This window comes from Seriola aureovittata, chromosome 16, assembly GCF_021018895.1.
Source record: "Seriola aureovittata isolate HTS-2021-v1 ecotype China chromosome 16, ASM2101889v1, whole genome shotgun sequence".
Lineage (NCBI taxonomy): Eukaryota > Metazoa > Chordata > Actinopteri > Carangiformes > Carangidae > Seriola > Seriola aureovittata.
Window position 1 is genome coordinate 21,404,646 of NC_079379.1, and position 24,315 is coordinate 21,428,960.

The following is a 24,315-nucleotide window of genomic DNA, read 5'->3' on the forward strand; positions in this document are numbered from 1 at the left end:
TTCTAAAAGTGGGGTCCGGGGACCCCAGCAAAAATATCCTACCCAAGTGGAGCCCTGCATCCAGTGATAGTTGTGCCTATGCTACTTCAAAAGCAATGCATATGAATGATAGTAGAGAGTAGTTTTTGTTAATTTATAAAAATCAAAATATATCACAGCAGAGTAACTATTCATTAATTATTCAATCAGTTATTATATGACACTTAACCACTGTACATATTACCACTTTTTGTAATGTTAGTGAACATGACTGATAACATATTTCAGTATGTTCTGTCTTCAGTACTTCTTCTCTTGCCGACATCCAAAGGCAGAAAAGCTCTTGAACAGATCTGGGTTCTTGTTGGGTATTGCCTGTGTGCAAGTTATGTTGCTGAATGTCTGAATTCTGAGTGTTTTCTGTGATTCTCTCGTGTTCAGACATCCTCAACGAGCTACTGCAGAGAGAGAATCGTGTTCTCCACTTCTGGACCATGAGGAAACGACGGCTGGACCAGTGTCAACAGTATGTGGTGTTTGAACGCAGCGCCAAACAGGTACAAAAAAACAAAAGATGAACACATAATTCAGTTTAGGTTGAAACAAGACAGAAAGTAAACACTTCCACTGTCTGTATCCTTTGTGTGTGTTTAGGCTCTGGAGTGGATTCACGACACTGGGGAGTTTTACCTGTCCACACACACCTCCACTGGCTCGAGTATCCACCACACACAGGAACTGCTGAAGGAGCATGAGGACTTCCACATCACAGCCAAGGTTAGGCTCACACACACACACACACACACACACACACACACACAAAGAATCATGTTAATGTGTGTATACGTGTGCATACATGTAACACTCTCTCTCTCTGGTCCTTTTCTTCAGCAAACTAAGGAGCGTGTGAAGCTGCTGATCCAGTTGGCCGACGGCTTCTGCGAGAAAGGCCACAGTCACGCCGGCGAGATCAAAAAATGGGTGACGGCTGTGGACAAACGGTACCGAGACTTCTCCCTGCGCATGGACAAGTACCGCTGCAGCCTGGAGAAAGCCCTGGGCATCTCCTCGGACTCTAACAAGGCAGTAAGTGGCCGTGTGCTTCGTCAGGAGTTTACATGTGCAGAACACCGGCCAATCCACGCTCTCACTTCTGTAGTCTGTCTCTTGAAATCACTTAATCTCTTACTTTGCCTCCATCTGTGTCAGAGCAAGGATCTCCAGCTGGACATCATCCCAGCCACAGCTCCAGGGTCAGAGGTCAAGCTGAGGGATGCCGCCCATGAGCTAAACGAGGAGAAGCGCAAGTCGGCACGCAGAAAGGAGTACGTCCCCACTTCCTTGTTAACGTCACAGTTTCAGATATCAGACATGGCTTTTTCCAAACAGAATGGTTTCTTCAGAATAATTTAGTAAATTAAAAAGGTTGTGCCAATAAAACTGTAAAAAAGCTGCACTTGTGAGCACTACGTGCTATGCCTTCAAACTAAACAAATAGTAGCTAGCCAGCATTTTCACAGCATTTTACCTCCTCTTGGAAATGTTTTATTGCTGCAAAGCACGAGAAATTGAATGACTGGCTCTGCGCCCAAATTTCGCAGCAGAGCGGCCCGAGCGGTTACTAAAATGTTCCCAGGGTCATTCATTGTGCTTGTCAGTGTCCTTGTCAACAGCAATGTCAGTGCTGAACCCCCACTTTCTGAATAGTTGTAAGCGGTTCTGAATAAGAGACTGAGTGCGTTCAGTGTAAACGTACATACATAATGGATTTGTGTGATTTAAACCTCCCCCCTCCATGCACCCTCCTCTCTGCTGTGTCAGCGCGAGAACTGCAGACACAACAGTCAAGCTCCACTAGAGAACAAATGGATCTACATGTAGTGTACAGGAAAAGGAGACTGTGTCATTTTATATGAGCAGAACAAATCATGAGCGTGATTTGCTTCATTCATGGCTGGTTTATGGCCAAGTTTTATGGCCTGTAACTCTTTCATTATTCATTAGCGTAAATGGACGGAGGAGACAGGCTGAAAGGGAGCTATCGGCATGGTGATATATCAATGTGTGGATGAGGACAGTATGACAATTGCTAATATTGTGCATGTGTGTGTCTTTTTGTGTGTGTGTGTGTGTGTGTGTGTGTGTGTCTAGGTTCATCATGGCAGAGCTGATTCAGACAGAAAAAGCCTACGTGCGAGACCTGCGGGAGTGCATGGATGTGAGTTCAGCTTCACAACCCACCACTGTTAACCTGTTTCATGTGCAAGTTGTGCAACAACACACGAAAATGTGAAAATGTATCAGAACCCTGTCAAAGTTTTTGATTGGCTTTGTCTTTTTTTTTTTTTTTTCTTGTCTCGGTGCAGACCTACCTGTGGGAGATGACCAGTGGAGTTGAGGAGATTCCTCCAGGAATCATCAACAAGGAGCACATCATCTTTGGAAACATGCAGGACCTTTATGAATTCCACCATAAGTAAGAAACACATTTTTTGGAGTTTAGTCATTCTGTGCTTTATCTAAAATTAAATTTTAAATCAGCCTTGCAAGCAAGTATCGCAGGGTCTCACATCAGATACACATCAGATCTGGATCAAAGTAAAATCCAATTTTCATTTTGGAAACACTTTTCATCTAATAAAGCTTTTGTGACTTTGCTGTTTCTCACATTTCAGTCTCTCTCTCCTTGTTTTGTCAGCATCTTTCTTAAAGAGTTGGAGAAGTACGAGCAGCTACCAGAGGATGTCGGCCATTGCTTCGTCACATGGGTATGCGTTATGTGTTCTTGTACTGTGTCAATGGAGATTTAGATGCATAAATCCTTAATGTTTCTGGAATTTGGCAAAAATTTAGCTTACAGGTTGTAGGTTTTAAGTATGATTGAATGCCTGTACCTTCATGAAAGATGCTCAACCTTCAAACACTTTCTCTCCTCCTCCAGGCTGATAAGTTCCAGATGTATGTGAACTACTGTAAGAACAAACCCGACTCCACCCAGCTCATCCTGGAGCATGCTGGGAACTACTTTGATGTGAGTATCACCTGTGGTCATTAAAAAGAAACTGGATTTGTCGTCGTCGGTTGCGTGCGATCGCATCACGTCTCTGTGTGGGTGTTGACAGGAAATTCAACAGAGGCACCGACTGGCCAACTCCATCTCTTCCTACCTGATCAAGCCTGTGCAGAGAATCACCAAGTATCAGCTCCTGCTAAAGGTAGCCCTCCTGACCACGTCACACTGCTGTGGTTGCCATCTCTACGGTTCCTGTTGTCATGGTTTCTGTGTGTGTGTGTGTGTGTGTGTGTGTGTGTGTTTAGGAGCTGCTGACTTGCTGTGAAGAAGGTAAAGGAGAGATCAAGGACGGCCTCGAGGTGATGCTCAGTGTTCCTAAGAAAGCCAACGATGCCATGCACCTCTCTATGCTGGAAGGTGATGAAAACACTCTATTCGTTATTTATGTTGCTTTGATTTTAATCTTTTACTGTTGAATGTTTACCTCTTATCAAATTATAACTCACCATCAACATAAATCAGGCAACAACATGTTTTTTTCATGCCAACATCCTCTCCTTCCTCCAGGTTTTGATGAAAACATTGAGTCCCAGGGCGAGCTCATCCTCCAGGAGTCCTTCCAGGTCTGGGATCCAAAGACTCTGATCCGTAAGGGTCGAGAGCGCCACCTCTTCCTGTTTGAGATGTCCCTGGTCTTCAGCAAGGAGGTCAAGGACTCAAATGGCAGGAGCAAATACATCTATAAGAGCAAACTCTTTGTAAGTAAATGATGGTCAAATAAACGTATTGAAGTTTGTCTTTGCTTAACTTCTTTAACAAAATAAAGACCAGTGTAATGAAAGGCTTTTAAAGAAGTTCTTGATTAGTAGATGATGTAATTTACGTTTTTATTGTTTCTCTGTGCCTCATATCTTTAACTGCATTATTTGTACATTACAAAATCCAAGTAAATATAATTGCCGCAAATTGAATCAACACTTGAGACAGTCTGAAGTCTCCATTGTCTCAAGAAATCACACTTTAAATGTAGCGAGAGTTTCTCAGATGGCCATTGTACTCTGTTATTCTCTCTCTCCAGACATCAGAGTTGGGGGTGACAGAGCATGTTGAAGGAGACCCCTGTAAATTTGCTCTATGGGTGGGACGCACCCCGACATCTGACAACAAGATTGTGCTCAAGGTAAAACACACCACCTCTCTTCGACTCCTTCTCAAATATCATTTAAGGTTCGACCGATATGGGTTTTCAAAGGAAGAATCACTGGGGAGAAGTCTTAGAAGTCTTGAAACACAAGATAGTAACACTGAAAATACTAATTTATAGAATACATATGCAATCAAACAAACTTCTATATGAGTGTGTTGGATGTCACTGACGGATTAATATCTGATGGGGAGGAAAAGGCCAGTGCTGGCCGAATGTGTTGGAAAACCTTTATATCGGTCTCACCTAGTTTTTTCTCGCCTTTCTTCTCATTCAACCCTCTCCTGCCTCTCTTCTTATATTCTCAACTTTCTTTGTTCTCTCTGACATCTTGTTTAATTGCATGAGCAGCTTCATGGTAGCCAAGAAGCTTTCTGTAGTCACACACTCCTCTGTCTCCCTGATTTCTTTCTTCTTTCTTTCTGTTCTCTGTCCGTCTCTCTGTGCAAGCCTCTGTCCTCTGGTTAGATTCTGCTTCGTTCCATCTCTTAACAAACACAGGCACATCTGTATATCTGGGGCTGTGTTTTCTGTGGATGTTTGTATCTCTAATTTCTTTCTGTGGGCTGATGTGCTTCCACCAACGCTGCTGACACCGATTCAACTCCTGAACGCCCACAATCGCCTCATTCTGGCTCTGTGCCACTTTACCAAAGTGACGAGTAGCCATCCTCCTCTGCCAGAAAACTAAGCTTTTATTTGATTTCAACATTGATACATTTATTTAGTCCTGAGTTGATTTTTCCATCCCATATTTTCAAACTTCCTGTTGAACACTGTCACAGATGGATTAAAGTTTGTGTGTCAGCCGTTGGAACAGCATGAAGCTAATATCCTAACATTTAATTCTGAGCATTGACTACCAAACTAACCGCTGAGAAGCAGTCATGTCGTATGTGCATTGTAAATTAAGTGTGTCTCATTACTAACTACACGTGTTCACATACACACACATATACATGCACACCATCCATTACAATCTGCTACACATTTTAATTGGCTGTCAGAACACAAATTATCAGTGTTGTGCGTTTCTCTCATGTCAAACCGTTTTGTCAGCATAAGAAATGTCATGTAAACATCTTCTAAAACCAAACCAGTGAAATTCTCTATTCTATATTTTAAATTCAAAGCTAAGTCAGGGATCCAAACATGGAGCAATGGTGAGTACAAACTATCCCACAACACAGCCCTCAGCCACTTCTCACAAGTCTGAAACTCAAACTCTTTGCACCTCTTATCCTCGCTCTTCATGAACAGGAGCTTAGGAAAACCTAACGGCAGACATGATCCACAGCAGAAACCCACTTTAACCCAGTGCCACCACAGGTGTGGGGCTGAAAGTTGTAAAATAATCTAGGGCAGTGATTCCCAACCAAGGGTACTTGCACATCAGGGGGAAACTTTCTGCAGTTGGCAAAGAGCACTTGGAAAGATTATGTAGTAACACAACACATTTGACAAAAGAAATTAAAATACTATTACAGAAACATCTCTATATATTGAGTCTGCTGTAACACATGAAGACTGTGTTGTGATTGAGAGTGCATGGAAACTAGTTATCTAGCAGTTAGCTAAAATTTACTAACTTGAAATAAGTACTTCGTATAGTTAGCTAAAGTAACACGAATTTATTAAAATTTTTAAAGGTTGGTTAAAAGTGATGAATTCATGGTTAAAATAGTTAAAGTTATAAACACTTAAAAAATAGAATAGTTATTTATTTAGCTAATGAAGAAGCGGATGATATCAACAGCTAAAAGTAACAAACAGTTGAAATAGCTAATGCTAGCTAAAAGTAGTGGCGGTTATCATAGATGGCTAAAAGTAATGGATAAATGGGTGAGACGTCCAGCTTCTGCCGTGTAGCTGTGGTAGCTAGTTGCACAAATGTAAAACTTTCCCAAACTGTTCAGTTATATAAAAAATGAATCCACTTTTATATAACTAGTGTGTTAAATGAATAACACCAAGTTCAAATCAAATCAGTTCAAATGATGAAGAGGCTCTTGAGTTAATCTGAGAGGGCTGTGGGGGAACGGCTGACACAGAAGGTTGGGAACTGCTGCTCTAGAGGTCCACAGCTGGAGAGGACTGTAAAAAACACAAAAAAAGTAAAATGACTAAGGTTGATAAGAGATGACAAGAGGCAAATTCAGACTTGTGTGAACTACACAGTGTGAAACAACATTTCCAAAGGAATTTAATTTCCTGACAACTCTTAACTCTTGGCTTGTTGAACTCCCTCCATCATTGACCATTAACAGGCGTCAAGCATCGAGAACAAGCAGGACTGGATCAAGCACATCCGGGAGGTGATCCAGGAGCGCACCATCCACCTGAGAGGAGCGCTCAAGGAGCCCATTCATATTCCAAAAGCAACTACAGCCAAGCACCACAAGGGACGAAGGTAAACATGCGTCACCTGAAATTTAAGATTTTCTAAGGGAGCAGAAAGTAGTGCACATGAGGGAATACACACAGTGAAGTTCATTTACACTCAGTTTCAGACATACGCTCACCTTTAACTGATGGTGTGTGTGTTTCTTAGGGATGGAGAGGACCTGGACAGTCAGGGTGAAGGCAGCAGCCAACCAGACACCATCTCTCTGGCATCCCGCACCTCTCAGAACACACTGGACAGCGACAAGGTGAGGATGCACGCACACTGATGATACCGTGAACTGTTTTACATTTCATATTATTCTGAATCACTAGACCTTGTACCTGGGAGAAGTGTCACGTGGAGACCAGGTCTTAGTGATCATCCTCTCTCCCTCAGCTCTCTGGTGGCTGTGAGCTGACTGTGGTGATACACGATTTCATGGCCAGCAACAGCAATGAGCTGACTGTGCGGCGCGGCCAGACGGTGGAGGTTCTGGAGCGCTGTCACGACAAGCCAGACTGGTGCCTGGTCAGGACCACAGACCGCTCGCCAGCCCAAGAGGGCCTGGTCCCCTGCTCCATGCTCTGTATCGCCCATTCCAGGTCCTCCATGGAGATGGAGGGCATCTTCAACCACAAAGGTCAGTGCTGTATGTGGTGTGAGGGAGGAGGGTGTATGTGCATCGCCATTTAAGGAGTTTTATGCACGGGGGCTGAAACAATGTTTTGATACTTTTGTCCGTATCATGTGGGAAAAAAATAGAATTAACAGTAGCTTTGTGTATCACAGACACTTTGTCAGTGTGCAGCAATGACTCCATCATGCCGGGGTCGTCCGCCACGCTTCAGCCTGGTCATGGCATTGGCTCCCACACCTCACCAGGGCCAAAACGACCAGGTATGATCCCTGAACCATATTCTCTCTTGTGCCTGCTTAAAAAAATGTCAAAATTTCAGCTTAATCACAAAAATAGCCTCCATTTTTAGTTAAGTAATAGTGCTTGTTTAGTAGCTAAAAAATTCCCACTAAGTCCCTCTGCAATGATGGAAGTGTACTCTGAATTTTACTTGATAGAGATGCTTCTCAGCTGTCAAAATGTAGATGAAATCTTTCAGATAAAAGGCATGTTTAGGTAGGTTTATCTTCAATTGTTTGTTCAAGTATTTGGGCTATTTCCTAGGTAACACCCTGCGGAAGTGGCTCACCAGCCCAGTGCGTCGGCTAAGCAGCGGCAAGGCAGATGGCCACGTGAAGAAGCTGGCTCACAAGCACAAGAAGAGCCGCGAGATGAGGAAGAGCGGGGAGATGACAATGGGCTCCCAGAAGGACTCAGATGACAGTGCCGCTACACCTCAGGACGAGACTGTGGAGGAGGTGGGTGGATACACCTCTGTCCAGTGAGCGGTTCCTGAGCAGCTCTGCGCAGTATTGTGTATTAATTTCTGCTCTGCGATCCATGTGTGTTGCAGAGGGTTCGTAACGAAGGCCTGTCGAGCGGCACGTTGTCCAAGTCCAGCTCTTCGGGCATGCAGAGCTGCGGGGAGGAGGAGGGCGAGGAAGGTGCTGACTCAGTACCACTGCCCCCACCTATGGCCATCCAGCAGCACAGCCTGCTGCAGCCGGACTCACAGGATGACAAGGTGAGGAGAGGGAGGATGTTACCGTGGGTACAGAAGAGAGGGGTCAGAGAAAAGGGATGGAGGTGGACAGATGGGCAAAGATGATGACAGGAAAGGCAGAAGAGTCAGAGGGGAAAAATTATGACTGAACTGTTTTCTGAACTTAGTTTTAATCTAAGTGAGAGAAACTTTCACTGACTCTACCTGTTTTGTCATCAGACAAAATTTCCACATAACAAATTTAGTTCATTTCTCTGTTTGTTCTTGTAACTTACAGTGGTTGAAGCTTTTAAAAATTGAGTCAACAAGCCTGAGGCAACAGCTTTTATCTCTAATAAGTATTCAAGTCAACTCAGTGGCTAAAAACTAAATATTAAGGACTGAAACAGTTAATTTCCATTAGACCATACATCGTGTATACTTTTTTGATGTATGAGCAGGATAACAGCTGTTTTTCTTTGTCCCTCTAATTTCAGCATGATGATTATCTTAAAGATAAATCCAGCACTTACACTGGTTCTTTCTTGTCATTGCTGTTGTGATCTTTAGTTCTTGAAAGTTACATTTCCGCTCATTTCCCCACTCCCCCTGCTCCCCCACCCCCCACCCCCCTCCAAAAAAAGGAACATCTCCTGACACGGTGTTTAAGTGACTCCTTAGTTTCTGTATTGCATAACATTTTATCTTGGCATGTTGCATCATATTCTCCCCTCTCTCTTCTAAAGCAGAAAGCGATGAAAAGTTTCAGGCAGGTCCAAGTCTCCTCCTCGTCTTAAGTGGAGACGCCTCTGACACTAATTTCTGTTTCTCTTTTGTTTTGTTTCCTGGTTGTATCGTTTGCTGTTTGCCATGCTGTAGCATTACCTTGATTTATGTCCTGTCTTTGCTTTGTCTCAGTTTCCATACCTCTCCATCTGAAATGCCCTGCTCTCCCCCCTCTGTCTCTTCCCTCGGTCAAGTTCTTCAATTCTCTCTTTTTTACCCCCTACTCTTCAGCTTTAAACGCTACTTACTGAAGCCTTTTTTTTCCTTGGTTACTACACAGTTTCTAGAGTGAAAGGAAATTAAGCTAGCAGCTTTTTTTTTTAGACTTTCTTCTTTTTAATATGCACCCCTCTCTGTCCCCTAAAAGTCACTCTTCTTAACTTTTGTATTTTTCTGAACTCTTAAACATTCCTGCATTTCTTTAGTGCAGTTTTTTTTTTCCTTCCATCTTTTTTTAGTTTGACTTGTTTTGACTTGGACTTTCTGCCCTGTTTCTTCAACACCCCGCTGTAATGGAGAGTCGCCTGGCAGATGAGCAAGGGCACGAAGGGAAATGTAGATAAAGAGGGAAGGCAGTAGAAAAGCTCAGAAGGCTAACTTCTATAAATTTTGAGGATATTTAGAATCTCGTGATGCCTGGCTAGAAAAACCACAGGACTGCAGCTTTTTTTTCCTGCATGTTTATCGTTCATAGGATGGGAGGAGGTTGGTAAGTGAGGTTTAAAAAGAAACAAATACTCAATATAAACACAAAGAGGAGAGTCGGTAAGATATCCTGTCAGCTGAGCAGGCAGCTCCCCCGGATAATAATCTAAATATGACCCCACACTGAGGTGAAAATTCAAAAGCCCTCCTGTTCCCATCACCCCCCCACCACCACCACCACCACCACCCCCCCGTTCCTCACCCGCCCTGCCCACTCGTCCTCATCTCCCTTTTACCCTCTGTGCGTTAACCTCATTACCCATGCGAGTAATTGGCATCTTCTAAACGCTGGCGAGGCCAGAAGGGCACACAGCCTCACCCAGAAAACCTAATTGGGGAAAGTCTTGAAGCACAGCACAGCAAGGGTGAGAGTCTCCTGAACTATATCTACATACATACATACATATACCTCTTTCATTCTCGCTCTGTGAGCATCCTTTCTTTATTTCAGAGGCTGTTCATCATCACCTGAGAAAGCAACGGAAACATCCTCTATTCAAACATCACTTCTTTTTTCTTTTTTTTTTTCCTGACCTTCTCCCCATCACTTTTCTCTGACATTTCACTTCTTCAACTTCATCTCGTTCACCTGACTTTCAGCCTCATGTTTTTACCTTTTCACTGACAGTTTTTTAAAGTTCATGAACTTTTTCTTTGCACTTTCTTGTAACCTTTAGCTTTAAAACCCCTTTGCACTGGGGGTTCCACTAGTGGAAGCTACTTTTTGGATTTCTCTTTAGATTACAGCATTGAACATTTTAACAAACATTTTCACTAAGCCATCACTCGTGCAAATGACTGAAGTAACTCATTCAGTTATAATAAAACTAATAGACTACTAACAGAAGCTAATCTTGAAATGAATCTTAACAAAACTTAAGCATGTCCTTTAACCATAAAATAATATTAAGCCATTTCTTTTGCTGTTCATCTATGGACTAAACGTATTACATGCAGGTTCACATTCATGGGTTCAATCAGCTTTGAAGTTTTCCCATTAAAACAGATCATAAGAGTATTTATCGTCTGTTTTACAGATGAGGAATTTGCTGTTTAACGCAAGATCTCTTTAAATGACCTGTGTCATTTTAATAATTAAGAAAAGCTTGTATCAATTCTAAACTATAGATTGCTCTTTGGCTGGTGTCAATACAACTGTTCCTACAGAGAAAATGGTGGCGATTAAAGTAGCAGAGTTAGCGTTAGCAGGAACAGTTGTTGTGTTGCATGAACTGTCAGGTTCTTATGCTTGTTTTTCGTCCCTCCTCTCATCTCTCTGTTTTCGTCGCAGACCTCCTCTCGTCTGTCGGTCCGTCCATCCAGTTCGGAAACGCCCAGTGCCGCCGAGTTGGTGAGCGCCATCGAGGAGCTGGTCAAAAGCAAGATGGTAGGATAACAGAGGAACAAAAGAACACATCCGAAATTTGTATCAACGTAGAGGAATTCAGAGGTCTTCATTACAGCGAAATATTCCAAGTGTCACATATATTTTTTTAATACTTTACTTAATACTTAAAACTTTTAGATTTTTTTTCATTAAGCTTAAGTTGAGAAGTAAAATGAATCTCATATTTCATTATCATTTTAATGATCGATGATGACATGATCAAAGTACTTTTAATAGTTTTATTACATCATTTAACCTTTTTCTCTCGGTGCAGGCTCTGGAGGACAGACCCAGCTCTCTGTCGGTAGAACAGGGAGACAGCAGCTCTCCCTCCTTCAACCCTTCTGACAACTCCCTCCTCTCCTCCTCCTCCCCCATTGAAGAGATGGACGAACGCAGGACCAGCGTCCTCAAGAAGAGACAGTATGTCTCCTTCTGCTTACAGGCTGTGATGTTTTGAGAGTTTTCATTCTAATAAATCTGTCATCTTTATTCTTTCTTTCTTCGCTGTAGTTACATTCTGCTGGAGTTGGTGGAGACGGAGAGAGATTATGTCAGAGACCTCGGGCTGGTGGTGGAGGTGAGTTGATGCTTTATGAGCAGTGGGACTGGTTAATTAGTTCTACATTATTATACTGTCAGATCTGAAAATATGAACATCTTTATGGTTCTGTAGTAAGTCGAGCTGCGCTCAGCTTTTTTATTCTATCTGGCATTTTAAAATGTCAATGAAAGTTTTCTGGATTAACTTGCTGAACTTCGTAGCCTCCCTGTTGTAAATTATTGTTAACGCGTGTGTCTCCGTCCTAAGGGCTACATGAGCCGGATGAAGGAGGAGGGCGTCCCCGATGATATGAAAGGGAAAGACAAAATCGTGTTTGGCAACATCCACCAGATCTACGACTGGCACAAAGAGTACGTGGCACACACGTCCAGATGATGGAGAGCTTCCTCGGATCAGAATCACTTGCACAGTCACTCACTTCCTTCTCTTTGCTCTCCCTGTCCTGCTCAGCTTCTTCCTCGCGGAGTTGGAGAAATGCCTGGAGGACCCTGACAGACTGGGACCGCTATTTCTCAAACAGGTTTGACCACAGTGAATTTCTGCTACTAATATCGCTATGGGAACAACTCTTATTTCTAACTTCTGCTTTTCTCGTACACACTCAATCCTGTTGTAATTGTGTGTGTTCTCTACACCCAGGAACGGAGACTGAACATGTACGTAGTGTACTGTCAGAACAAGCCCAAGTCGGAGCACATCGTCTCAGAGTACATCGACACCTACTTCGAGGTATGAGCCCATTATTTTTATGATGATCAGACACTACAAACCAACATCTTGCTTTCAATGTCTCAATTAACCTCTGTCTTTGCAGGACCTGAAGCAGCAGCTGGGACACAGACTGCAGATCACAGACCTGCTCATCAAGCCGGTCCAGAGGATCATGAAGTACCAGCTGCTGCTCAAGGTTGGTGTGTTACAGTACAGCAGGGGGTGCCAGAGCTCCAGCTGCTGCTCCCCCTTTCTTTTATCATCCATATTATTGTACAGTTTGTCCCAGTCTGCTGTCTATAAATATACATCTCTGCCATCTGAAAGCTGCACTGATTTTGAAAGAGTAAATTGTTGAGTTCTGTTTTCTTAACACACGTTTTTTTTTTTTTTTCCCTGTTGTAGGATTTCCTGAAACACTCTAAAAAGGCTGGGCTGGAGTCTATGGAGTTGGAGGTAAGATAAGAAAACTTAAAGCTCTTGTTAAATGTTTAAAATCAAGAAACAAAACATATTCAAAAACTCCATCAACCTTCTGGTCATGTTTGACTCTTACAGAAAGCAGTGGAGGTCATGTGCATTGTGCCGAAAAGGTGTAATGACATGATGAATGTTGGCCGGCTTCAGGGATTTGATGTAAGAAATTACATTAAATTGTGATTGAAAATTATGCTTTACACTAATACAGTATTCTCTTCATGTGTTCACCCGGACTTAACTTCTCAGTTACATTTTCACATTTCCTCTCCCACAACCGATCTTTCCATCTTCCCATCTCGTTCATCTCCCTCTCCAGGGGAAGATCGTGGCTCAGGGCCGCCTCTTGCTGCAGGACACATTCATGGTGTCTGACCCAGAGGGCAGTCTGCTCGGCCGGATGAAGGAGAGGAGAGTCTTCCTCTTTGAGCAGCTGGTCATCTTCAGCGAGCCCCTCGATAAAAAGAAAGGCTTCTCCCTGCCTGGCTTTCTCTACAAGAACAGCATTAAGGTAATGGATATATGATGTGTGTTAGTCGTTCCTCTCACTGCTTCACCAGTGCAATTTAGGCATTTTCTTTTGAGAAAAAGACTGTCATGTTATGCAACATGAAAAGGATCTTCATTGCTGTTTGTGCGAGCTTTTATTTTGAAGTTTTAGTCAGATATGTTTTTTTTTCTAGGTGGTGAACCTTTAAGCTTCTGTTAGTATGTTACAGAAGAGTAGGTCAATTAAGGAAAGAGAATAAAAGAATAAAAATGCAAGTTTAAGAGAAGTATAATTGATCAAATAAAAAATATTACACTAATTTACTCATTACCACAATTAAAGCTCAGAAATTGCCTGACACCTCTCCTGTGATTGTACTCTGCAGGTGAGCTGTCTGGGTCTGGAGGAGAATGTGGAAGGTGACCCCTGTAAGTTCAGTCTCACTTCTCGGTCGACCAACGGCGCCGCGGAATCCTTCGTGCTTCACTCCTCCCACCCAGGGGTGCGTGAGGTCTGGACCCTTCAGATCAGCCAGATACTCGAGAGCCAACGCAACTTCCTGAATGGTACACTGACACACAAACACACACAGGACATGTTTTATAGAAGCAACTGTTTGCTACATGTTTGCCGTCGTCTCTTTTATACCTCATCACAGCTCTGACCTCACCAATAGAGTATCAGAGGAACCATGTAGGGGCGAGCGGTGGCTCATGTGTACCCAGCATGGCAGCGCCAGGTGGAGGCAGCGGTGGGTCCAGTGCGTCCCCTGGAGTTGGAGGTGGAAGCTCCCAGGGCAGTTCCATCCCTTCAGGACCCCAGGGTGGTTCTCGTCGGCCCTCCAGAATTCCCCAGCCCTCCCGCCTGCCCCAGCCCCTACGCCACCACCCCGGGGCCGACCCCGACGGCCCCAACAAGATGTCAGGTATGGAAACTCTGTCTGTATTTGTGAAATTTGTTCTGTATGGCAAAATGAAAGATGTGACTGAGGTGTGAGTTTTGCTCACTTATGGTCCAGGTTCAACCCCTCGTCCTGTCCCTCCTCCCCTGCTTCCTCCAGGGGGTAGCCCGCAGGGCAAGCGCCCCAGCCAGGCCCCCGAGGACCAAGCACAGACCCCCACTCCTGCCAGTGTTGTAGCCCCTATTCCCCGTGCCACAGTCGGGCCCCTGCCCTCTACACCCACTTCCAAATCGCGGCCTGGAGCCGTGCCCCCCATGGCCACGCCTAGCTTTGGCAAAGACATCCTCCCTCCTCCCCCTCCCAGCCCCGGCCAGAAGTCCGGATCTGGATTCTGGAGCTCTATGCCAGGCTCTCCAGCCAGCCGGCCTGGCTCGTTCACCTTTCCCGGGGAGGCAGGAGAGAGTCCGGTCCGCCAGAACTCGAACCAAATCCAGACCGGCTCTGGATCTGGGAACCAAACCCACAGGCACTCCACGCACAGCAAGGAGGCAGACCGCATGAGTACATGCTCATCGGCCAGCGAGCAGTCCATCCAGTCCACCCAGAGTAACGGGGTAAGACCACTACCTGCTGCCCAGTGCTGCTCCGACTAACACCGAGGCAGAGGGAGGCCTGGTCTGTCCTGTCTGCCTGCTGTCTCCTGTCCTGCTGCAGCCAGCGCTACTAATCTGTCCCCTACTACGCATCCCTGACAACCTTCACTGCTCTTCAACATCATCCTCTCTCAAAAGTTTGTCAACATGTTTTCAGGTTCCAAACCTCTCTAGTGGACCTCGTTCAGCTCTTCAGTGATTCACTTTCAAGGCTGTTTCTAGATTTCTTACTTCTAACAAAGCTTATACTAACACCTGACTTCCTCCTGGCCGTCCTTCACCTCCTGCTGTCTTCATGGTGTGTTACTCAAATCTACTTTTCCTGCCACTAACCTCCAACGTTTGTGGTTCGCCTGCAAACGTACTCGACCAAGATCCTCTCATTCAAGCTAACGTTCCTCATCTCGTCTTTGCCTGGAGCTGCAGAGCAAAGACGAGTGAAATGGAAATCTTCATCTTATTCCTGCCTTTCTTCATCCACTTTTTTCAAGAAGAAAATATTGACTCGCTCGTGTTTTGTCTTCACTCTAATCTTTTTCGAAGACTGTTTTCAGTGTTTATCCTCTTTGTTTTTCTACTTCTTTTTCACTTCTTCCAAAACTAGTTCGCTTGTGTTCCTCTTGAGATTTCATCCCATAGTTTAGATTTAAAGATATCTGGTGTTATCATACCTATTGCCTCCAAACCTTGAAGAGATTTTACATTTAACTGCAACGAACCAGATGAATTTGTACTCACTATTTCCTACATGTCCGTGCTTCCTCCCTGTGATGCAGAGTGAAAGTAGCAGCAGCAGTAGCGTATCCACCATGTTGGTGACCCAGGACTACATGGCTGTGAAGGAGGATGAGATCAGCGTCATTCAGGGCGAGGTGGTCCAGATCTTGGCCAGCAACCAGCAAAACATGTTCTTAGTGTTCAGGGCAGCTACCGAGCAGGGCCCCGCCGCCGAGGGCTGGATCCCCGGATTTGTGCTGGGACACACCTCGGCAATCGTCCCTGATTGTCCCGAGGGATCCATCAAGTAAGAGCTCTGAAAAACTGTACCAGTATGAATTATTTTTACTGTTTTCTGCAAATTGGAGTTGTTATTTTTGCAGTCTCTTATTTGTAGTAGCTTGAGCCTTGTTTGAATAAACTTTTTGATTTGACTTGAGTCTTGTTTGTTGTCCCAGCAGGAAGTCTTCATCCTGGCACACGTCCCTGCGCATCCGTAAAAAGTCTGAGAAGAAGGACAAGGAGGCAAAGAAAGAGACCAAGCTGGAAAACGGTTACAGGAAGTCCAGAGATGGCCTGGCCAATAAAGTTTCTGTAAAGGTGAGTTTATCACTTCATCTGAGGAAACACTATTAAGTCATGCTTCTGCTCCACAGTGTATTTTTCACTCATGCTTTGTTTTTTCTTTGTTTTTGTTTTTTTTCTGTCTTCAGCTTCTAAATCCAAACTACATCTATGATGGTAAGTGTGAAGTTTGTAGAATTAACAAAACTTACAACAAAACCAATTCAACATCTTATCAAAAGCACCTTTTAACTGCTTTAAACAGGATTATACCTCTGACTTTTTCGCTCTTCCAGTTCCCCCAGAGTTCCTCGTACCCCTGAGTGATGTAACGTGTGACAGCGGCGAGAGTGTCACCCTTAGGTGTAAGGTCTGTGGTCGACCCCGGGCCACTGTGACCTGGAAGGGACCCGACCAGAGCAACCTCACCAACAACGGACACTTCAGCATCGCCTACAGGTATCACTGCATGAGTCTCATTTTGTGTTGGATATCGCCTTTGGGGTTAATTACATGAGGCAGTGCAATGGGACGGTCACTAAATGAACGTGTGTGTGTTTGTTTCAGTGACACAGGTGAAGCGACGCTGCGGATACTTGGCGTGGCCTCTGAGGATGATGGCGTTTACACTTGTGTTGCCACGAACGAGCTGGGCAGTGTAACGTCATCAGCTAGCCTCAGAGTCTTAGGTAAGGGCGCAGGTACAAAATAAAACGGACAGTATCAGTTCTGCCTCAGAGGTGTGACAGTGCTGGTGCTTACAGATATTCACTGACTGTCTGTGGTGTCATTTGTCTCAGCTGTGTCCACTGACGGGGTCAGAGTGAGCTGGAAGGACAACTTCGAGTCTCACTACACTGAGGTGGTTGAATTGGGAAGGTAATGTGATCTTACTTACACTATCTATTATCATTCTGTAGATTCTAGCAAAGTTAGACCCATGTATAGATTTTAATCAACACAATACAACAAATTAGCTTTTTGTTACAAATAGAGCATCTTAGCTTTCAGCCCTCTCTATGATAATACCATGACAACCATAACAACTACTGTGTGACCCCTCCCTCTGTTTGTCTTCACCAGGGGTCGTTTCTCTGTTGTCAAGCGTTGTGATCACCAGGGCACCAAACGTACGGTGGCGGTCAAACACGTGAACAAGAAGTTGATGAGGAGGGACCGGGTGACTCAGGAACTCAATCTGCTCCAGAGGCTCCAACATCCCCACATAGTCAGTCTGATAGACACGTACGAAACCCCCAGCAGCTACGTCCTCATCCTGGAGATGTGAGTACAGACCAAAATAAAATTATACGAGGAGTTTTAGAATTAAACTATCCTTGTATAGCTCATTAACTTATAAGTATGGTGGCGTCTAAGGACAAAGTACTTAAAGGCATAAACAGTAAAGGAAACACACTACAAATACCGAACCACATACAAATGGGGAAGGCACATGCCAAAAGAAGAAGCAGCAGTGTCCATCAGGCTTTATGTACCTGACCATTTAATAAGTATTGATATTTTATCCAGGCAACAAAGTAACCATTTAGTTTTTTAATAATATGTGGTCACTTTATCCAAATAATGTCTGTTTGGAAATTTTCACATTTTCTGAAATGTGAAGAGCAGTTGCTCAATGCACAGCGTTGTCCCGGTGATAGTTTAGTTTGGTGCTGTGGTGACATATCTGTACATACAACAACCTCAAAATCCACACGGGCAGCACTGATGATCAGCTATATATATCTAATAAAACATGCACTTTTTATGTACTCAGCTTTACCGTCAGACAAACTGGCAACAACAAATATTATATTTCAACTCTGAGACTAAATTATATCTTCATACACCAGAGCCGGCAGTAAATTACCAAAAGGCTTGCTGAGATAAAACTGTTCACCCCAGGACGATGGCACACATTGAGAGAATTTCCAAGCAGACATTATTTGGATAAATTGATGACATATTCAAAATCTAAATGGTAACTTTCTTTCCTGAAGAAATATGAAAACTTAATAACCACTTAGGTTGGGTACATAAAGCCTGATGGACAGTGCAGATCATCAAAATCGAGCCCTTCACGCCCCCTAGCATCCCGGAGTGTTTCCATTGTAGAAATCTTTGTTGCATGTGTTTTCCATATTCGGTTGTTGTATTTCTTGCATTTCTAGATTTCCAGATTTCGTTTCCCTAAATGTTTGTGCTTTCATTCTTATATGTGTTTATACTTTAGGAGCAACCATAGATCAACCTTGCATTTCTTGCATTTGCATTTATTGTGTGTGTTTCAGGGCTGACCAAGGTCGTCTGCTGGACTACGTCGTGAGCTGGGGGAATCTGACAGAGGAGAAAGTGGCCTGTTACCTGCGAGATGTTTTAGAAGCTTTACACTATCTGCATAACTGCAGGATAGCACATCTGGACATAAAAGTAAGTACTTTAACCGTGACTGCAAGTTTAAAGTGTTTTACCTTCACACAACAAAAGGTCTGGATTCCAAAACACTTAATCTGACCGAGCACCTACTTCATCTCTATAGTTAGTCATCATGGTGGTTAAAGGCCACACAGTGCATTTCCAGTCTTAGTTAGATCCTCGTTTTTCTTTGAATGTTGAGGGTCAAACTTCAGGATTTGCATTATGTTTCACCTGTAAAAAAAAACAAATGGGTTCACTTCAGGAGACTGGAGTCCTGACTGATGGGTTGAATTAATATATAATATAATTAGAGTCAAGTAAAGAAGGCTAATGGAGATTCTTGACTTTTTCTTTGTTTTCTTGTTCTAGCCTGAGAACCTGCTGGTGACTCACAGCTCCAGCGGCCAGCCAACAGTCAAACTCACAGACTTTGGTGACGCTGTCCAGCTCAACAGTGCCCACTATGTTCACCCTCTGCTGGGCAGCCCTGAGTTTGCCTCTCCAGAGTTGGTCCTCGGGGAGCCGGTGTCGCTGACCTCTGACTTGTGGAGCCTGGGCGTGGTGACCTATGTGCTGCTGAGCGGCGCCTCCCCCTTCCTTGACGAGAGTGCCGAGGAGACCTGCCTTAACATCTGCCGGCTGGACTTCAGCTTCCCCAGGGATTACTTCCAGGGTGTCAGTCAGGCAGCCCGAGACTTCGTCTGCCTGCTTCTGAGGACCGACCCCGGCAGGAGGCCTCTAGCTGGGCTCTGCCTTCAGGAGCCGTGGCTGCAGGCTGGTCTGGCTGACGGCCGGGCCAGAGCAGAGGGCTGCTTGGACACCTCCCGCCTCATCTCCTTCATAGACAGGAGGAAACACCAGACTGACGCCCGGTCCATTGGAGGTGTCAGGAGCTTCATCCAAAGTCGCCTTCAACCCCGAGTTTGAAGCCTGAGTGAGGATACGCAATTCCAAACCAACTCCCAGCCCTGCACCACCTCAACAGTCTGACCAGACCACAGCAGGAAAAACTGGACACACTTCAGCTTGTTGTCCACAGGGGCTGCAGATTCCTTTGGAGTTGAGCATCTTGATTGTCTAGATGTAAAAGAAGGAGAAACAATGAATGCTGATCTTATCCTCTTTCACAGAATGTTGATTTACTAAAGTCCTGTGGTCCTTTTATCAACTTTAACAGACCTGTTGAGGTCTTCAGCCAATCAGAGCCCTAGAGAACAGAGTTCTCTCCTACCACATAAATTAATGGATGCCGTTGTCTACTGCTGCTTGCTGGATTCAACTCAACAGATTTTGTAGTTAAGTGAACAAAAATCTTAAAAAAAAAAAAAAAAAAAAAACTTTATGAAGTAATTTATTTTCCTTTGCAAGAGTTAAAGATGATCAGAAGAGCCAGTTGATCGAGCCTTGACACCACTGCACAGATGCAGAGCTTTCAGGAGAAAGTGATGCCAACGAAGCTAGTGATAGCGCTGAGAGCAAACTGCCCTCCCTCTTGCTGCTAGAGAGGAACACAGACGTGCATTTTTGCTCTTTTACACTAAACTGTTAACTCAAAGACATTTGAGAAGCAGCCCTTTCTTATAGAAACAATGTATAGAAAGGAAAAGTACTGTCTCTACATTTCCGAGAAAAAAAAACAATAACTGTAGAAAATGCTCATCAGTTGAAAGTTGCTGTGCTACTTTGGACTCTGTAGACAGTGACTGAGCTTCTTGACTTTAAACTGAGACATTTATACGTGCGATCAGAGCTTTTTGATGGCTGCGCTTACATAATGTACCTAATCTAAGAAACCATGATGACCATGTTGCGAGTAACAATGCTGCACTGTCCAATCTGAGAAGAAGACATCCATTGTTTGCTTTTCCTAGAACAAACTTGTGTTGCGCAGATATGAGATGTTTAAGCCTTACCTTGTATATAGACTTCTGCCTTCTTCCCCCTCACATTGGACTCCTGCTTCTGGACAGCAGGATGAGAGACTGTCGGAGCCTAATTGGCAGCGGTGGTTGCCAATCAGATGGGAGTGAATGTGAAAGGCAGAGGAAGACAAATTACTGTAAATGCACTCATTGTATGTTATGTTTGATTATCATGTGCAATGTTGCGGCTTTAACATTTTATGCAACTATTTATGAATACATCTGTTGTATCTGTAATAAATCTAGAGAAAAGCATGTACTTGGTACTGCAAGCACTGCTGGTAGTTTGTGTTTATTTGATCTTTGAGTGTTACGACTTCCAGGCCAGGCCGTGTCAGAGGTCACAATCTACAATCATTATGGTTTGATCAAAAAATAATTTAACACTTTTTGTACTGTATGCCTCTGTAGTATTGGTACACCAAAGTTGCTCTAGCTTTATAGTACTTAATAAAAATGTTTTATTGTGATTATGTTTCACTTGAGTTAGATAATCTATGACCATGTCAACTGATTGTTTACACTAGTTAAAAATACTACGTTGGAGGAACACAATTAGTTCATTTAGTCTCATGTGCTCTTTAATATAAAGGCAGGGGATTATTGAAAGACATTTATGCTGAATGGGAGATTGTGGTGCATCATTTACTAAATGGTGTTCTAACTTTATGTACAAATACTTGTTGCCAAAATATTTCTTCCATGAATTCCGGATCCTTATTAAGAAAAAAATTGCCCTAAAAATAGCGACTAAGGAATGGTTTTTAGTTTGGTTAGTTTGCTTTCCTGGAAGTGAGAACCACCAGACTATACATGAATCCAATATGGCGGCTAGGACATGTCAAGTTTAAATGGATTCTACCAGGAACAGAAGTCACAGTCCTCTGTTACCTTTCTATTTATTTTAATGGTGTGCACAGACCGTTAGAAACAAGGAAACTTGGACTGGATACCTCAGTTTAGGGTTTTTTCATTGTTTGTCTTTTACTTTTGTCATGTTTGTTTCCCATTTCATAAATTACATGTTTGCTATTTGTTTTTATGTTTTTTATCTTTGCATGTATATTTCTTTGTACAGATCTTACATATTTCCACATGTAAATATCCTCATCTTGCCATCAGTTATTTGAAAATTAAACATAATGAACACATGTACCATGTTTTACATTTTGTTTCTTTATGCATTGTTTTGTGTTTTCTTTTATTTCTTTATTTTTTCATTTAAAAAGCTAAATTGTACACAAATTTGATTAAAACTGAAATGGAAAAGTAGCATAAACATAAAGTTGTTGATGAGAAGAGCTAAAAGCCATTTCCACCGACACCTTTGTTAACTAGGTGACATTTTGGCGTGCTGGGACCTGGTAAATTTGCTCTAATAAATCACGCAATATCAATATTGATTTTTGTGATTAAAAAAAAAAGATGATCGACTTTGGCATCTCAGTTTTTTACAGTGCACCGATCAGTCCAGATGATGAAAAACGTATTACATTAAGTCATAAAAATCGCTATGAAAGTAATAGTGCAGAGAGAAATATAAAGTCGTCCTGTAGTAACGCAAAAAGAGCCATAGTATAGTGAAACATAAGTCATATAGTAGGGCATAAGAATGTAAAAAAGTCATAAAAACAGTATAGTAAGGTATAGCAAGTCATTGAAACGTCATAGTATGGTAAGGCAAAAAAAGTCGGATTATATTAAGGCATAAAAATGACAGTAAGGTATAAAAAGTCATAAAAATGTCATAGTATAATAAGGTATAAAAAGTCATAAAAACAACATAATATAGTAAGGCATAAAAAGTTATAGTATAGTAAGGTAAAAAACGTCAGTATAATTAAGCATAAAAAGTCATGACAACAAAAGTATAGTAAGAAAAAAATAGTCATAAGAAAGTCATAATATAGTAAGGTATAAAAAGTTATAAAAAGTCATAGTATAGCAAGGTATTAAAACAACATAGTATAGTAAGGCATAAAAGGTTATAGTATAGTAAGGTATAAAAAGTCATAAAAAAGACATGGTATAGAAAGGCATGAAAAGTCATAAAAACGTCATAATGTAATAAGGCATAAAAAGTCACTAAACATCATAGTATATAGTAAGGCATGAAAAGTCATAAAAACGACATGGTATAGTAATGCATAAAAAGTAATTAAAACATAGTATAGTAAGGCATAAAAAGTCAAAAAAACATCATAGTATAGTAAGGCATAAAAAGTCATAAAAACATCATAGTATAATGAGGCATAAAAATCATAAAAAAAGTCATAGTATAGTAAGGCATAAAAAGTTATAAAAAGTCATGGTATTGTAAGGCATAAAAAGTCATAAAAACGTCATAAAAACGTCATAGTATAGTATGGCATAAAAAGTCAAAAAATATCATAGTATAGTAAGGCATAAAAAGTTAAAAAAAATCGCATTATATTAAGGCATAAAAATGTCAAAAAAACATCATATTACATTAATGCATCAAAGGTCATAAAAACATCATAGTATGATAAGGAACAAAACGACATAGTATAGTACGGGATAAAACATAAAAAAAAACATCATAGTATATTAAGGCATAAAATATCATAAAAACTTAATAGTATGGTGAGAAATAAAACAACATAGTAAAGTAAGGCTTAAAAATGTCAAAAAAACATCATATTTCATTAATGCATTAAAGGTCATAAAAACGTTATAGTATGGTAAGGAACAAAACGACATAGTATAGTAAGGCATAAAAGGTCATATAAAAACATCAAAGTATGGTAAGGAGTAAAACTACATAGTACAGTTGGGCATAAAAATGTCAAAAAACGTCACAGTATAGTATGGCATAAAGCATCAAAAACTTATCACAGTATATAATGGCATAAAAGGTCAAAAAAACGTCATTGTATTTTAAAGCATAAAAGTTCATAAAAACATCATAGTATGGTAAGGAACAAAATGACATAGTATTATAAGGTAAAAAATTGCCAAAAAACGTCATGGTATAGTATGGCATAAAAATGTCAAAAAACGTCATAGTATAGTATGGCATAAAACATCCAAAAAACATCATAGTATATTAAGGCATAAAAGGTCACTAAAACATCATAATATGGTAAGGAACAAAACGACATACTATAGTGATGCTTAAAAATGTCAAAAAACGTCATAGTATAGTATGGCTGAAAATGTCAAAAAACGTCATAGTATAGTATGGCATAAAATGTCAAAAAAAACATCATTGTATATTAAAGCATAAAAGGTCATAAAAACGTCATAGTATGGTAAGGAACAAAATGACATAGTATAATAAGGTAAAAAATTGCCAAAAAACGTCATGGTATAGTATGGCATAAAAATGTCAAAAAACATCATAGTATAGTGTGGCATAAAACATCCAAAAAACATCATAGTATATTAAGGCATAAAAGGTCACTAAAACATCATAATATGGTAAGGAACAAAACGACATACTATAGTGATGCTTAAAAATTTCAAAAAACGTCATAGTATAGTATGGCTGAAAATGTCAAAAAACATCATAGTATAGTATGGCATAAAAATGTAAAAAAAAAAACATCACAGCATATTAATGCACACAAGGTCATAAAAACGTCACTGTATGGTGTGGAATAACACAATATAGTATAGTAAGGCTAAAAAATGTCAAAAAAACATCATTGTATATTAAAGCATAAAAGGTCACTAAAACATCATAATATGGTAAGGAACAAAACGACATACTATAATGATGCTTAAAAATGTCAAAAAAACGTCGTAGTATAGTATGGCATAAAATGTCAAAAAACATCATTGTATATTAAAGCATAAAAGGTCATAAAAACGTCATA

The 24,315-nt window shown here is 41.8% G+C and overlaps 1 protein-coding gene across 9 annotated transcripts in view; it reads left to right on the forward strand.

Moving 5' to 3' along the window:
• Positions 1-21,631, forward strand: part of trioa (trio Rho guanine nucleotide exchange factor a) — a 72,794-nt gene extending 51,163 nt beyond the window's left edge. For 3 of the 9 annotated variants that reach the window (XM_056400152.1, XM_056400158.1, XM_056400159.1), the window contains 41 exons: positions 421-536; positions 634-756; positions 871-1,065; positions 1,189-1,304; positions 2,131-2,197; positions 2,346-2,455; positions 2,678-2,747; positions 2,921-3,010; positions 3,102-3,194; positions 3,298-3,409; positions 3,560-3,750; positions 4,071-4,172; positions 5,330-5,359; positions 6,464-6,606; positions 6,748-6,847; positions 6,979-7,222; positions 7,372-7,479; positions 7,763-7,956; positions 8,052-8,222; positions 10,963-11,058; positions 11,333-11,481; positions 11,572-11,638; positions 11,870-11,973; positions 12,074-12,143; positions 12,263-12,352; positions 12,438-12,530; positions 12,740-12,790; positions 12,893-12,970; positions 13,131-13,322; positions 13,687-13,867; positions 13,960-14,226; positions 14,320-14,816; positions 15,632-15,879; positions 16,031-16,172; positions 16,286-16,313; positions 16,433-16,595; positions 16,704-16,825; positions 16,937-17,015; positions 17,220-17,420; positions 18,428-18,566; positions 18,924-21,631. In XM_056400152.1, the coding sequence (XP_056256127.1) occupies positions 421-536; positions 634-756; positions 871-1,065; positions 1,189-1,304; positions 2,131-2,197; positions 2,346-2,455; positions 2,678-2,747; positions 2,921-3,010; positions 3,102-3,194; positions 3,298-3,409; positions 3,560-3,750; positions 4,071-4,172; positions 5,330-5,359; positions 6,464-6,606; positions 6,748-6,847; positions 6,979-7,222; positions 7,372-7,479; positions 7,763-7,956; positions 8,052-8,222; positions 10,963-11,058; positions 11,333-11,481; positions 11,572-11,638; positions 11,870-11,973; positions 12,074-12,143; positions 12,263-12,352; positions 12,438-12,530; positions 12,740-12,790; positions 12,893-12,970; positions 13,131-13,322; positions 13,687-13,867; positions 13,960-14,226; positions 14,320-14,816; positions 15,632-15,879; positions 16,031-16,172; positions 16,286-16,313; positions 16,433-16,595; positions 16,704-16,825; positions 16,937-17,015; positions 17,220-17,420; positions 18,428-18,566; positions 18,924-19,481 (5,990 nt within the window). In that variant the 3' untranslated portion in view covers positions 19,482-21,631. Of the gene's footprint in view, positions 1-420; positions 537-633; positions 757-870; positions 1,066-1,188; positions 1,305-2,130; positions 2,198-2,345; positions 2,456-2,677; positions 2,748-2,920; positions 3,011-3,101; positions 3,195-3,297; positions 3,410-3,559; positions 3,751-4,070; positions 4,173-5,329; positions 5,360-6,463; positions 6,607-6,747; positions 6,848-6,978; positions 7,223-7,371; positions 7,480-7,762; positions 7,957-8,051; positions 8,223-10,962; positions 11,059-11,332; positions 11,482-11,571; positions 11,639-11,869; positions 11,974-12,073; positions 12,144-12,262; positions 12,353-12,437; positions 12,531-12,739; positions 12,791-12,892; positions 12,971-13,130; positions 13,323-13,686; positions 13,868-13,959; positions 14,227-14,319; positions 14,817-15,631; positions 15,880-16,030; positions 16,173-16,285; positions 16,314-16,432; positions 16,596-16,703; positions 16,826-16,936; positions 17,016-17,219; positions 17,421-18,427; positions 18,567-18,923 lie in introns of those variants that run through there. The other 6 variants (XM_056400153.1, XM_056400157.1, XM_056400155.1 and 3 more) reach the window with 6 other exon arrangements.
• Positions 21,632-24,315: the final 2,684 nt, after the last annotated feature.